General features: G+C 48.1%; 4 protein-coding genes across 4 annotated transcripts; 1 reads left to right on the top strand and 3 right to left on the bottom strand.

The window, feature by feature from the left end:
* Positions 1–3,113: 3,113 nt before the first annotated feature.
* F5147DRAFT_536762 (beta-lactamase-like protein) lies at positions 3,114–5,225 on the bottom strand (the record flags this gene model as incomplete). The annotated part of the gene is made up of 7 exons (XM_041430166.1): positions 3,114–3,521; positions 3,610–3,760; positions 3,891–4,033; positions 4,275–4,403; positions 4,456–4,693; positions 4,745–4,845; positions 4,908–5,225. Coding segments are annotated over 7 exons (1,488 nt in total), but the record flags the coding sequence as incomplete, so codon positions are not given.
* Positions 5,226–6,171: 946 nt separating this feature from the next.
* Positions 6,172–8,464, top strand: F5147DRAFT_642401 (cation efflux protein). The gene is made up of 9 exons (XM_041433089.1): positions 6,172–6,520; positions 6,577–6,628; positions 6,678–6,717; positions 6,775–6,922; positions 6,975–7,055; positions 7,108–7,686; positions 7,742–8,037; positions 8,086–8,161; positions 8,214–8,464. The coding sequence occupies exons 1-9, from the start codon at positions 6,442–6,444 to the stop codon at positions 8,234–8,236; spliced, it is 1,374 nt and encodes a 457-aa protein (XP_041287480.1). The 5' UTR covers positions 6,172–6,441; the 3' UTR covers positions 8,237–8,464.
* A 15-nt stretch (positions 8,465–8,479) lies between these two features.
* On the bottom strand, positions 8,480–10,116 carry F5147DRAFT_820634 (rab geranylgeranyltransferase; the record flags this gene model as incomplete). Its single annotated transcript, XM_041443672.1, has 7 exons — positions 9,698–10,116; positions 9,496–9,649; positions 9,330–9,446; positions 9,064–9,279; positions 8,884–9,017; positions 8,658–8,829; positions 8,480–8,604 (listed from the first exon to the last, which is right to left on the bottom strand). Exons 1-7 carry the CDS (start codon positions 9,752–9,754, stop codon positions 8,480–8,482), a joined length of 975 nt encoding a protein of 324 aa, XP_041287479.1. The 5' UTR covers positions 9,755–10,116.
* On the bottom strand, positions 9,805–11,962 carry F5147DRAFT_719945 (tRNA synthetases class I (M)-domain-containing protein). The gene is made up of 7 exons (XM_041438794.1): positions 11,745–11,962; positions 11,505–11,698; positions 11,366–11,452; positions 10,833–11,314; positions 10,564–10,778; positions 10,236–10,504; positions 9,805–10,185 (listed from the first exon to the last, which is right to left on the bottom strand). The coding sequence occupies exons 1-7, from the start codon at positions 11,896–11,898 to the stop codon at positions 9,907–9,909; spliced, it is 1,680 nt and encodes a 559-aa protein (XP_041287478.1). The 5' UTR covers positions 11,899–11,962; the 3' UTR covers positions 9,805–9,906.
* Positions 11,963–14,530: the final 2,568 nt, after the last annotated feature.

The following is a 14,530-nucleotide window of genomic DNA, read 5'->3' as shown; positions in this document are numbered from 1 at the left end:
GTATCATTGTGCGTGTGTCATATATTTGGATATCCTTGGATGTCGCGATGGCAAGTTGTCCACCAGACGGTGAATACCGAACGCAGCAGACTTGACCATCCGATTTAATCGGACTTCCTTGCAGCTCCCAATTTTTTGTGCTCCATAGTTTCGTCGTCATATCTGCTGAACCAGTCGCGAGCATAGTTCCATCTGGAGACAAGTCTATCCAGCGCGTAAAATTTGTGTGGGCTCGAATGTCTCGAGAGAGGGGTTTCCCAGTTTCTCCATTCCAAGCCCTAATTTTTCCAAATAATACACCGCTTACTATGATTTTCCCGTCTCGTGATATCGCCAAACCCACCACCCAGTCCTGGTTGGGCTTCGACTTCGAGTCATGCACCCGCTCGGATTCATGCTTATGTCCCTCCACGACTTGCAACACAGTCCCGTCCTCCAAGTTCCATAGCCGAAACTTATCGTCTTTCGACCCCGTCACCATACGTAGTTCATCGGGGAACAGTGCAACTGAACATACGTCGTCATCATGGTCTTCAAATGTTTGAACAGGTATGGTCGTTGGAATGATGGGCTCAGCTGTATTCGCCATTATTATGAAAAGTAACGGTGTCAAGCAGAATCGAGGTAGATTTGTGGTGGGTAGGCTGGCTGCAGAGATGCGACGTGCGTGTACTGGGCATTTTTATACATTTTCACTAGAACTTGATAGGTGAGGGGCCGAGTCCCGCGGCGACCTTGTTATGAGTGCCCCAAAACGCACGCACCTTGTTTTTGTTGCAACACCTGAAGGCTTGATAGCCGAAGGATGTAACAGGGCACCTACAACAGCCTACAATTCCTTGTTCCATAAGTGACAAGTGTTGGTGTGAACTTCGTTATCGTAACTCCGTGATGTAATCTCTTACAGTATAAAAGCGGTTACGCTACTCGGTATCAATTGTGCCCACACACACCCTAATTCGTCTGCTAAGAGTATTCTACTCTCCGGGCCCAAAGTATCGCATTTATCGATACAATTAACATGAGGTCATGTATGTAAAAGTAGGTGCTATGGCAGTACTAGCACTATTCGTGTAACGCCGTGAGCTGACGGATAGATGCATCCATAACTTCTAGCCCGCGAGATGTCTTTGCCGAGCAGATGTACACATTAATCGTGGAAGTACATCCGTCGCCTTTCGCCCCGCAGCAAGCGCACTCGTGACATCCAACGCAAGCCTCCGACTTCGTTCCCAATTCATTGTCTGGTGCACGTCTTCCGTATCTTCATCCAATAGCTCACGCCGGCGCTTGGCAGGAATACCTCGAACTGCTGTTCCCGCGACTTGTTTCGACGTCGAAAAGGAGGATGCAGGGTTGAATTTTCGGCGGACCATAGTCGACAACGGACCATTGTTCTGCGCAGAGATGGAGTGAGACGGAGACGAGCCAAATGCACTTGAGCTCATATCCTGCGTGATGGATACCGAATGTTCTTTAAGCCGAGACGGCCTCCTTGATCGCTTTACAGCATAGGAGGGATCAACCAAATTTGGACGAGCTAGACACAGTTTCTCGGCTATTTCTTGTTGTTTGCGTCGTTCCCCTGAACGAGAACTCGAAGAATTTTCTGAGACAACGAATGAATTACGTGGAATCTTCGAGGACGAGGCGAGGCTGATAGTTGAAGTGTTACCCAACAAAAGAGGTATTGTTGGAGCGGGTGCGATATTGCGCGGCGAAGTTAAAGTAACGAGGACGGAGGAAGAGGACGTTGCAAGGGATTCGTGGCCTCTGCATTGAGAACTGATCTCTAGTTGAGGAGGGGATACAAGTAACGGAGCCGACTGACTGAATGCAAGGTTTCTAGGCAGGATTGCGAAGGGAAGCTGTTCATGCTCGTGAGACAGTGACATTAATTTGCGGGTCTTATCAAGAAATGGATCTGGGGTTGGAACCCTAAACGACCTGTAGTACGGATGTGCCGTATCATGGGGGCCATCGATGGATTCCTCGGTCTTTCTACAGCGGAGGGCGGAAACGAGAGAAGTGACTTGAACTACGCCACTGTGTTCTGTCTCAGGAACATCGCTGGTATGTTCTTCAAGTCTGCGGCGTTTTCTCCTATGACCATCGCTGTGCTGACTCTGACTCTGAGCTAGAGGGAGAGATGGATGAGGAGAATGCTTCTGATTAGAAAGACTCTTAAACGGCTGAGAACACTGCGGTGATGCTTGGGAAAAGACGTCTTTCCGGGATGTTTCAATGCTCTGCTGATTGTACTCTGCACTCGTGTCGTCGCACATCCGAATCGAAACATGTTGCACTTCAGGAGGCTTCAAGGAGTTATCATCGAATAGTTCAGGTGGCAATGACGGTTCCGCCTCGGTCATGACTACATCATCCAACGATGCGATCGGAGATGTATATGCACCCATGGACATTGTGGGGGTCAGGGATTTGCCCTCGTCAAGTTCACCAGGAGCATGGAGAGTTGTGGGCGCATGCCGGGAAATTTGGCCAAATGGGTCAGATATCCATGGAAAAGGGACGGGCGAGGAGCTCCTGAGTGCGCGCGCGGAGGAAGGTGGGAGCGAGAAATCCGTAATCTCAGCATTTGTTTGACTTTCTATCTCCTTGCCTTTCCCCTTGACATCTCGCAGACGCAGAACAGGTGACGATTCTGGTGTAGGGAGGCTCTGATCAGCAGAGAGCGTGATATCTGGGACAAGCGCTGTGTCGGTAGTTTGTATAAACACCGGGACCTGAACGCTGCTTTCCAACACCAGAGCTTGGACGACAGCTTCTGATGTTGCAGCTGCAGTAAACTGTTCTTGCACAGGACCTAAGTTTTCGGTACCGATAATCTGCGCATCACTCCCTGATATATGCGACGGGCTCGATGACAACCAGCTCTTAATCGACCCTTCCATGCTGTAATCCCCAGCAAAGAGCAGGCGCGCAGTCCTGGCATGTGCATCAGACCCATCATAGTAGCTCGAGTCATCCGAGTCTTCCACATAACGTTTCACCTGCAGGCGGGTTTTGGGAGTCCTTTTGGGAGTTTCCGGCGCAGAATTGTTCCGCGACAATGACGGGGATGAGCCTCCATGTTCAGAACGTGAATTCGGTAGACGTCCGAGTGCTCGATCGACAATTCTCTTCTCCTTTGGTCCTAACCACCCTCGAAGCACCTCCAGCCGTCGTCGCATACTCCCATCATCCGCCCACTTCCCAGCTTCGAGTTCAGCAGAGTCGCCCACAAGGTTTTTCATTGCCGAATCTGTATCGGCGAGGTTGAGGGAGGCAAGATCGAGGACGCTGGGGTGCACAATTCCCAACGAGCTAAACTCATTTGTGATGGGATCACCACGGTCATATATGGGCGGTGCCATGCACTCCTTGAACATAGCGTTCATCGCAGTCCAGTCGAGACCGCCGAGAGCGGGCACAAGGGTATTAGGAATCACCCGACGCGGGCGGAAGAGGGAGACAAGGTTGAGCAGTTCTGGTAAGGGAGAATGTCGTTCGAGAGGCACGAGCTATACGAATGCCAAAATCAGTGTCTTGTATCAACTGAAGTCAACAATGGAGGAACAGATGAAGGGTGAGAAATTGCGTGATACCGACCAAGCGATCAATATCCTTCCCCATCGCAAGACGTCTTCGTACATCCATACAATAGCCTTCCCACTGCGCGCATCCCATAGTGACAGGGTTGATGTATACGACCTTCCTTTCCTCGATGCTCCGTGGCGCTAAATCATTCTTGAAGTCGAATCTGATTCCAGTGAATACACGTAGCAAGTTTTGCCATACGTAAACCATCACAGATAAGTTAACGAACACGACGGTAATTACAATATGCCATTGGTGAGCGAAGTCGATTAATAGAAGATGGAATAACATACCTGGGTACATCTACGAAACTACACCGCTTAAACCGTTCGCAAGCATGGAAGCGAGTGCTTGTCGCGTCGCGAGTGACCAGCATACGAAGAAAGGGGTCCGATATATGCGTGTAGACCGCATGTTTGTATTGATCGACATGAATCTGGAAATGTAGATGTGTCAATAAAACAGGACCCTACGTGTAATGGCAGAGATGACACGGCAGGTAACATATCAAGCAGCACGGAACACAGTGAAAAGGAGAATGCAAGCAGCATGTAAGCGCATATATGTGCCATGGCAAGACGAGAACAGTTAAATACAAGTTGCAATGATTTCCAAAACGAACGAAAAGATCGCCCATAACAAATAGTTGGAAGTCGTAAAAATGGATGTTTGCCTACCTGACACTGGAACGCCCGCGCGATACCCTTGAGCACGTCCTCATATCCCCAAGTCCACGAGTTTACGAAGAAATTGGTATCCTTATCAAACAACGCAATGAGCTCGACCAGGCCTTTGACTGCGTTTTCCTGCTCACGTTCGTAAACCATTGACTAGTCTGACAGTATCTTGAATAATCACCTTTGTGGGAACAACAGTTCCTTTCAACATGCACGCCGTATCCAAATAGATCGCATGTAGTGTTTTCGTCAAGCTTGCTGTTTGGCCACCTCGCGCTATGAGAACACGGAGGTCTTCCTCTGTATCCGGGATGTATGGTTGGAGAAACGGGTTTCGAGTTAGAGATTTTAGTAGCCAATGTTCGGCGCGTACGTCGCCCGTGTGAAGAATCGTCCCACGAGGACCTTCGATGAGGAACCTATTGTGTAGGGATGAGCGGTAGGGAGAAAACATATGAAATAAAACACACATAACGGCACCCGGACAGTGATTTGCATCGATGAGCGTAATGATCACCGTCTCAGTGGGCGATAACTCAAATTCGGTTGGAGTATTCAATGGAACTGCGTGCTTTATGCCAATTTAAATGTATCAGGACAGGACATGAGCGTGAAAAGAACTCTCGGACTCACCAACAAATCCCTACTAAATGCTCCACCCTCAAGTTTCAAATGAGCAAACGTCCTCATTGCAACTTCACCTGCATATTTCTTTGCGCGCTCCGGATAAATCTCATGCCTCAAGAGCATCTCTTTTGTATCAGGCGAACATAGTACCCGTGAAGCAAATGATTTTGAAGATAGGCCGACAATGTGGTCGGTATGGGAGTGGGTGAGGAGATATAGTGCGGGTGTGTTGTACGGAGCTGGAAGATGAGCTGTGCATGTGAAACAATCAACACGGATGGGATAAGGGAGTGCAAATGAGGCATAGGGCGTTCCCGAGGGCATCTCTAGGTGTCTACGACTGCGAAGGGAGAGAAAGCATCTAGGAGAGGGTTTTGTGGAAAACTAATTCAAGTCGGAAAGAGTTACAGAGGGTGTGGACACTGGACAGGAGGTGACCAAAGAAGGATTCCCAGCCGTGGCGAGTCACGTGCTACGCGTTTTTTTTTTTCAAATTTAACCAGTATCTCAACTCCGGCACCGCGGTGACATCTGCTGGCGATATAGATTTACTAGAGTGCATCGGCGGTAGTCTCCTCGGTATCGACGTGTTGTCAACAACTCACACCAACTTAACATGGATGAACTTATCCAACGTTGAGGTACAATAGAATCCCGGGCACCCACGATGATCGGAGAGCATCGTCGAATTGTGAGTGACAATTCAATCATGTCTTCGACTTGTTATGGGAACTGAATACATAGCAGGTACCGAAATATTGGGTATATCTACTGCCTGTTGGGTATAGGCCTTGCCGCCTATCTAGCACACTCCCTCCGCGGAACTTTCCCCACAAAAGCGTGATGAGGAAGTGATCCCTGGACGCATACCAGTACTCGGTGTCATGGATCAATGATGTTTAAACGTTTCAAATCGATGACCGAGACGGTAAGGCTCAGCTTCAGACTTTTCTGAATCCCATATTAATAGATTCCCTTCCAAACGGTAAGCCTGTACTTCCAGAAGCAAATATCTCGCACTTTCCATAAAATCGGTCTGATGAACTTCTGCATGCTCACGCCACATCGATAAGGACCTCCTCCAAGTCTACGCCCTAGTCCAGGGTACAGTCCCCACGTGTAGACTGCGTGATTTTTGAGTTCGACCCCCCTGAGAATTACTAGAAATAGATTTAAGCACCATGATCCGCATGCACGCCGGCATCATGATGTCAAGTCCTGTTGAGTTAACCCACCCGTATTCGCACTGAATTGAATGTCCCGCCGGAGATCCGCGTCCTGCCATTCTGAATTTTATGAGGTAGTGGACACGCGGTTTACTCGTGACTGATATATCCGGTCTTCGTGTCCGAGTCAGGAGGCGAAGTAATAATGCTAGTAGCGGCCCTTTGAAACTGTGACGTTAGAGCACAATTCCAATACTGTTCTTTGTCCTTTGTTCAAGTACTTCCAAGCTCGACACCCCTTCCTACTTAAATCCCTCTCTCATTCTCTCTACTGCCTGCCAGTGCTTTGCCAAGGACCCTGGGTATAAATCACAATGGCGCTATCTCGTTCAGCTCGCATCACACTCTTGCTTGTCATTGATATCCTATTCTTCTTCTTGGAACTCGTCGTCGGTCAGTCACATCTTTAGCTATCACTTTGGTCAATGATTAAATTCACCCATCAACAGGTTATGTTGTCGGTTCCCTGGCTCTCGTAACCGATAGTTTCCACATGCTCAAGTAAGTGTCAACCTTCATTTCTACCACATGATATGAATGACATTGGTAGTGATGTGATGAGTTTGGTTGTCGCTTTGTATGCTATCAAGGTTCGACCCAAACCCGGTCTTTATTTAGTGAACATATGTCTTAATCATATGTAACAGTTAACAGGAAAGACCGCCGACCATTCTCGTTACTCCTATGGCTGGCAAAGGGCCGAAATCCTTGCAGCTTTAACCAATGGTGTTTTCCTACTTGCATTGTGTTTCTCCGTTAGTTTGCAGGCAGTGGAACGCTTCTTTAATATTGAAGGTCAGTTCAACAACCATTTCATACATACCTTCACCACTACCCTACCATCAAGATGTATCGCATCCACTTCTCGTGGTTATAGTGGGATCTTGCGGTCTGGCCTCAAATATTTTCGGATTTCTCTTGTTCCATGGTACTGTCGCACTATTTCAACTACCTCGTCATATTCATCATCCATATCTCAGAACATGGTCACTCTCATTCGCATGGTCATTCTCATGGCAACAAGGAGATCAACCATGTACATGTATCACATGCAACGCACACTGCCATCGACGACAAACCCATTCAGGACTCATCGACCACAGTTCGTGGTCGCACAGGATCTTACTCCTCGATGTACGGACACCCAGCCGCTACCCGAGCTGCAGTTTCACAAGCCGCGCAGGATATTGCCATAGCTTCCCCTAGTTCACACCAGCGAAACGCCTCATCATCATCTCGTTCTATCCGGATGGTTCCTGACGGTTCAGTAGAAATAAACATTATAGAGACTCCTCTCGATAGCAAGCAAGACAAAATCGAATCCTTCACGATCGAGGCCCCACTTCCGAGCGGCCACAGTCACAATCACGGTCATTCACATGGGTCAATGAATATGCGCGCCCTAATGCTTCACGTCATGGGTGATGCTCTCGGAAACATTGGTGTGATTGTGACAGGTCTCATTATCTGGCTCACTAAGTGGAGTGGTCGGTTCTACCTCGATCCTGCAGTCAGCATCGTCATCACTATTATTATTTTCACATCTGCATTACCTCTAGGTATGACACGTCTAGCTGTGTTCTAAAGCGGAGACGCTAATTCATTCCACTCCAGTTCGGAATGCCTCGTTCATCTTACTCCAAGGAGTCCCACACACTGTATCGCTCGAAGACGTGCGCGATTCCATCCTGAAAGTAGACGGCGTCCTATCAGTACACGAGCTTCACATCTGGCAACTCTCAGAATCCAAGATCGTCGCATCTGTACACGTCATGGCCTCGAGGAATCACGATTTCATGCCTATCGCTGCGGACATACGCAAGGCTCTGCATCTGAACGGCATTCATTCTAGCACTATTCAGCCGGAATACCATTACCGTCCTGCTATAACCAGTGAGGATGATCTGAAAGTACGCCACGTGCATGCTGTTGGTCGGTTAGGACTGATGGATTTTCAGACATCTGTAGATTCGCCTTGCTTGATCCTGTGCCCCGAAGACCAACATTGCGACCCGCTGGAGAACTATTGCTGCCGTGAGTGATTTCGGGTGTCCATCATGCGTCCTCGTGCTGATTAATTCCTCAGCGCCGCCGCCGCCCAGTGTGTAGGCACAGCTGTAGTACTTTTATACCTTATTCTACTTCATTAGAGGAGTCATGATCCAGAATGTGATTAGTTATTTTGATTCCATCACCAATGCGGTTCGCAACCTGTTTTAATACACGTGTAGGCTGTATCATACCCGCAATTTGCCCACAATTCAGGCAAATACTATACTGATTCTGCTTTCAAACTCTGCTCACTTCTTCCAGTAAATTCCTCAATATATGTAACCTCAATCCAAACGCAAATCATGAAGTTCTTCTCTGCAAAGCCTTCCACCCCTTCCTGAGACCCAGATTTTCAATGATACTCGCAGGCATGCAGTACACTGGGTCAAGGTCCACTAGTGCCGGGTATCCCAATAATGACAGACCTGTCAAGAAGACGGTTCCGAGGTTGGTTCTGATATTGGAACACCTTACGCACCGGCCAAGCCAAATATTGTATGGAAGACATCAGGCCTATCGCCCGGGCGGTCGGCAATACCTCCTGACTCGGCTTGCGCAGAGAGAATGAATGCTTCCAGTTCACTTGAGTCTATCCATGTAAGCTTATCAAGGATAGAAAGGGCGGATGACACCCAGAAGCTATAACAAATCTGTAAACAGAGAATCAGGAACACTGCAGGGCAGTCATGTGCACAGAAACTCACATCCTCCAGTTTTTCAGGGCGTCCGTTAAGTCCTCCATTCGGAAGTTGTCGCTCCGATAACCACCAATACAGGGTCGGCTGATCGACCTCATCCAATCTGTCCAGAATAGCGAGTGCCGCAACGCAAACAAATACTATGGCGCTCCAACGTTCCGAAATCATTTGTGTTGCAATGCTCACCTCGTGAAGCATGGCTTTCTGCACCTGCAACAGCTCCAAATCCACCATCGAAATTCCTGCAACGCCTGATATAAGCGACCGTTTTCTCAACGTCCAGCTTATCAAGCTTGCCGAGAAGCGAGAGAGCATTGACTGCACAATACAAAAAACGCGTGTCAGTTTCGCCAAAGGCATCGCCTGCGAAACTTCCGGAAGGTTGCTGCAAAGATAAGATGTCTGAGCCATGTCAGTGATGTAAACCATTCGACAATAGATAAACAAGGCACAGTTCACAACACGGTCAACATCAACTCTATTGAGCGCATTCTGCATCAACAAAATTTGTATTGCGCTGAGAGTAGAACGCAGGTGTGCGTCATGATCAGGATGAGCGCTAAAAGCACCTGCGGATTGTGAACTCGAGATGGCATGGATCTCTCGATGGGAACAAACCTGCCTCTTCATCCCAGCAGCTCATAACGAATTCTATCATCTCATCGCGATCCAACGCGTCCCCACGTCCCATGATCAAAAGAGCAGTCAGGGACCAGTATACTGCGTTTATCTTTAGGTGAGCCGAGAGATGATAGGACAGCTCATGTTTGCTCTGCTTGAAAGCTCAGAGATCAGTTCGCTGAGTAAGAGAAGAACCAACATCTCCAAGAGCTCTGATATATGCAACGTGTTGGGGAACGAGCAGAGAAGTGGTCATCACGATATTGTTCGAAAGAAACTTTTCGAGCTCCGGAGCCTTCCGTACGACGGCATTCGTAGATGGGGTGTGCACTGTGATGGCATCGAGCGCGCACGCGTACTCTCACTCATGTAGACGAACACGTGTTCTTGGCTTTACACAGCAGACAATTATTGACCCCCGCTGGCTATCTCTCTCTTGCCCTCAAAAAGTTTCACACCCTTCACTTCCCCGACCCTGCCCTTACCCAAAGCTGCAGCATCCATGTTCCGCTCTGCCTTCGGAACACCCAATGCATCCAATAGATTCCGCGCAGCCTCTGGAATGAAGGGTTGCAAGCATATACCAGTAACCCGTAGAACTTCGAGCGAGAGAAGATAGGTCACTTGTGCGGCCTCAGGCGGACTTTGGGTTGACCAGGGCGCGGTGTGTGTTAATGCGCCGTTCGCCTTGGAAGTTCGTCAGCGGGGTTAAACACGAAATGAACAAGACTGCGTACCTCTCGAAGGACAAGGATGATGGCATCAAGCGCATCCCCCACCTCAAACTTCTCCATACATTGTTCAACTCTTCCCTTCAGGTTACGTAGCGATGATAGCACGTCACCGTTAGGGCCATCGAGGGACTGATCAAGGAGCTGAATAAACGTGAGTTGAGGCACAGACGCTACACGTTTCTGGATTGTTCTCGAGGTGATGCGTAAGAAGAAGTTGCCGAGCAAACTACGGATTTCGTCCGCGTGCTTCTCGAGTTGTTCAGGAGACCAATCTTGGAAGTCAAATAACCTTCATAAATACGCGGGGAAAGAACAAGGTAAATAGCCGTACCAACATCGTCTCTGAAACGACCACCGACGCGTGCCATGTAAAATCGGACGGCATCCACACCCCACGTATCCATGGCATCGAATGGATCCGCTACATTGCCTATAGACTTCGACATTTTGCGCTGCTGTGCTGTCCAGTGTGCATGCGCAAGAAGTGTATGCGAGAGCGGCATTCCCATCGCGAGGAGCATAGCAGGGAGATACAAAGCATGGAAACTTGATTCCGGTATCAGGTATTATTAATGAAGCCCGGCGTACAACGAGACATACCGAACAATATCCTTCCCAATGACCTGGATGTTCGGAGGCCACAGTGATCCTTGCTGCTCAGCAGGAAATCCAACTCCAGTGAGATACACCGTCAGTGCGTCGAACCACACATACATAGTATGTGACATGTCGCCCGGAACGGGAATGCCCCAACTCAATCTCTCCCGCGGTCGTGAAATTGACAGGTCATCAAGAGGTTCATCTTTCAAGGTCTGTATCAGCCTTTCTCTGTGAGCTGAGGGGTGTAATGATTTCGGATTGGTAGTGTAGTAGTCTAACAAACGTTCCCGGAAGCCGGAAAGACGGAACTTGTAGTTTGACTCGCTGGACCACTCAACTGCAGAGCCAGTCTCAATAGAGACAGGAGTTAGAGAGGAGGGCAGATAAGTGATCTGACTGTCGGTATAGAAACATTCATCAGAAATGGAGTACCATCCAGAATATGTGCCCTTATAGATGAGATCTTGTGCGGTAAGAGTGCGCTACGTGGTATGAATTGAGAACGTCGGGTATTTAATAAGAAATATACACACCCAAACGTGTTCCACAGCTTCTCTATGTCTAGCTTCGGTCGTGCGCAAAAATACTGTACTACTGATGTTGGCACGATTACCAAGCCTCTGCAATACATTTTGTGTCAATGAGTTTGAAAAGAGATAAACTGGGACACACACGAAACTGCTCGCTGAGAGCATCACAGAGTACAGAAGGCTCTATTCCGCGGTCCTTGGCGGCCTTTTGTATTTTTAAACCATGTTCGTCTGTTCCTGTCAGGAAGTGCACCAGTCGGTCCGGCTCAGATATGCGCGTAAAGCGAGCAAATATGTCAGCGGTGACGAGGGAGTACAGATGGCCTATGTGCGGAACTGAGAGACATTAGTTGAGGAGTTATGGAGGAAACGGAGTAGACACCTGCGTTCGGATAGAATATTGGTGTAGTGATGTAGAATGGCTTGCTTGCGGAAGTATCAGTGGCTGTAGAGAGAAATCGACACAGAGCAGGTAATCGTGATCTACATGAGATGTAAATGGGAGTCCTGGTTGGAATTTTGCGGCAGAATAGCATTCAGGCAGAGTTTAGACTTGTCGCGTTCTGGCGTTGTCTTGCCTTATTGAAAGCTAAAGGTCATGTCAAACAAGTGCAAATCAACCTCAGTCAAGTACTACTACTAGCAGTGCACTAGCACTGGCACTCACTATGCCAGTGGTATTAGTATGGTGTCAAATTTTGAATATTGTTAAGAACCTGTTTTACTCGGCTCTTTCACGCACTCTCAGAACTATGCCACTCGAACCTTCAGATCCTACTCTAATGAATTCGGAAGAATAACGCAGCTTTATTCTGTGTCCGAGTCTCTACTGGTATTTAATTTCATCTATCTGCGGGTCGCAGATGTGGACTCATAAATCACTGGGTAGTAGAATGATCAGGGATGATGCATTGATGATGTATCATAGTCAAGCATTGCCGTCCCAAGGAGGCCAGCGCTTGCCGCGGTGGCTTGCGCCGTGCGCAATTTAAACATCAATTGAATCTCGACGCCCGAGTCAGTCACGGTAACGATAGGAAACGATCATCGTTTCACCAACCCTTATATCATAATGTTTATTTTCTTCAATTTGATCGTTTGATGCCAGCTACAAACATTAGCCATGCTGCGCCATCTGGGCTGCTCCGGACAACGGCAGTCTTTGCTTCAAGTTCCGGTTGAACCACCGACTCAGATGTCTTCAAAGTTTCAATATTCATTCAGGCCTTTTTATCCGTCGACCTATATTCATTCTGGAATGTAGGAAGCGGATGCCCATCATCAAACTACACATCATTTAACAGACGCATCAACGCCGCACAGGTAAGTTTCAAGGAGTGTATCCAACTACTGAAACATATACGACCTTACGACCTGTGGGAGGAGGTACAATCTGATGCATCGGCTATGATCCTCTTATACGGCTGTGCTACATACTCGCATAAACTGACTTCCATAACTCAGGAACAACAGGAAAACCACAAGCAAGAAGAAGACGGCTCGGCTTCACACACGTCTGATGTTTGTCCTTTTAACTGCGAACCTGGCTGAAATATGGCTGACCACTCATTCGTAGTGCTGGCAAAGGGGCTCTTAGTACTCGTATTCAAGAGATTGCACTCGTGAGATGTCGCACTTTGCTGCCGGCTGGCCTGCAGCTATCAGTAGGAGACGTGATAGATTCGGACTTGCAGGCAACTGACGTTGCTGTATGAACTCCCAGATTTTCCTGTCTCAAAGTCGCCGAGGCTATCGTATCAAGATACATAAGCTTTGTTGCACCACTACTGCTTCTAGGAGATGCTCATATCTTGTAACAACTCGCCGCTTTGAAGGAGACCGCCGTCCGGCAAATTAATAATGACATGGACCTCCTGGATGATGAGTTACCTCTGTCCCTACTCTGCCCTGCATCTTCAATAATAGTTGACTGTCTTTTCTGTCCCGCATACATCGCATTTAGATATATTTGTAACAATATTCAACTACTACCGCATTTCTAGCCCCCACTCGAGCAATGCCTCCGTCAAGCCCAGATTTTGATGGGCTTCGGTACATCATTCGTATAGTCCAGCCAACGAGTGTATGTGCATTATTGAGTTACCGAGACTCCAGTTCGCACGTGAAGGACGAACGCGACAAGGTCCAAACTCGACAATGGGCTCACTGGGATCGAGGTCATTCGGACCATCGAGATGACCACATCTGGTCGGATATGCAATTTCGAAACAAGATTGTGACTTATAAGTCAACTTGATCGGGCGTGCGCGCGATCACTGATAGTAGTCACTGGCCAATATAAAATCGTTGATCGTTGATCAAATCGCTGAGAAAAAACTGATCCGAGTCAATCTGAATCAATCAGCTCGAACTTAAGCTTCAGACCGTGCACATACTATATGAATATGTTTTTCGTTAACAAGTCCTTTGCTGCCGACGTCCAGACTCCTGCAGAGTTGTGGATGTCGATTGAAATGCAAATGTTATGAGGGGAGTAGATGTCACGCGTACGCGTGACTCAAGAATGGCCAGGCACAAACTTTTCTATACCATGCAACATCATGCATCAATGCTTGAAACACTAGAATCTTATTCTCGGTGAGGTACTTGTCGTATATGGAGTTATACCAGGGAGGATGAACCACCTTGTAGCATGTCACAAACCTCTGAGCGGTCTCTATTGACTCTAATCGTGATCTGGACTCTGACTCCACAGGTGCACTTAGGCGGAGTCCAGTCGATTACTTCTCTGCAGATGCTGGTTATTTGCTCATCCCCGCTGTGTCGGACAGTCAAGCTTCATCTTTGTCGCGTCCGCCCCCTGTTAAGTCTCACCCATGCTGTATCCCGGGTCAATATAGCTCAGTGCCGCGTCAACATTTCAGCATCCTAAAGCGGATGTCCATCTTCAAGCTACTTCATCATTCGACAAACGTCACGGTATCAACGCAGCACAGGTAAGTTTCAAGGAGTGTATCCAACTACTGAAACGCGTAGGGCCCTATGACCTGTGGGAGGAGGCACAACCTGATGCGTCAGCTATGATCTTCTCCTGTTTAAAAGGCGTGCACTTCAGCTGCTAACTCCTCAGCCCTCTTACTTCCTTCGCTTTCACGGCTCACCCAGGTGCAGGCAGTACGTTCATTTTATCCCATCCGATTGCCTTCT

The sequence above is a fragment of the Suillus discolor genome (genome assembly GCF_016758755.1).
Source record: "Suillus discolor strain FC423 chromosome Unknown F5147scaffold_80, whole genome shotgun sequence".
NCBI classification, from domain to species: Eukaryota; Fungi; Basidiomycota; class Agaricomycetes; order Boletales; family Suillaceae; genus Suillus; species Suillus discolor.
Note: the sequence above shows the minus strand (reverse complement) of the source record. Positions and strands in the feature narration are given on the sequence as shown.

Coding starts and splice junctions, on each gene's coding strand:
- F5147DRAFT_642401 (XM_041433089.1), top strand. CDS start 6,442: ATGGCGCTATCTCGTTCAGCTCGCATCACACTCTTGCTTGTCATTGAT. Junction 6,629..6,677: donor GATAGTTTCCACATGCTCAA/GTAAGTGTCAAC, acceptor TGACATTGGTAG/TGATGTGATGAGTTTGGTTG. Junction 7,687..7,741: donor CACATCTGCATTACCTCTAG/GTATGACACGTC, acceptor ATTCCACTCCAG/TTCGGAATGCCTCGTTCATC.
- F5147DRAFT_719945 (XM_041438794.1), bottom strand. CDS start 11,898: ATGCTATTCTGCCGCAAAATTCCAACCAGGACTCCCATTTACATCTCA. Junction 11,453..11,504: donor CTCTCAGCGAGCAGTTTCGT/GTGTGTCCCAGT, acceptor AATGTATTGCAG/AGGCTTGGTAATCGTGCCAA. Junction 11,315..11,365: donor AAGCTGTGGAACACGTTTGG/GTGTGTATATTT, acceptor CATACCACGTAG/CGCACTCTTACCGCACAAGA.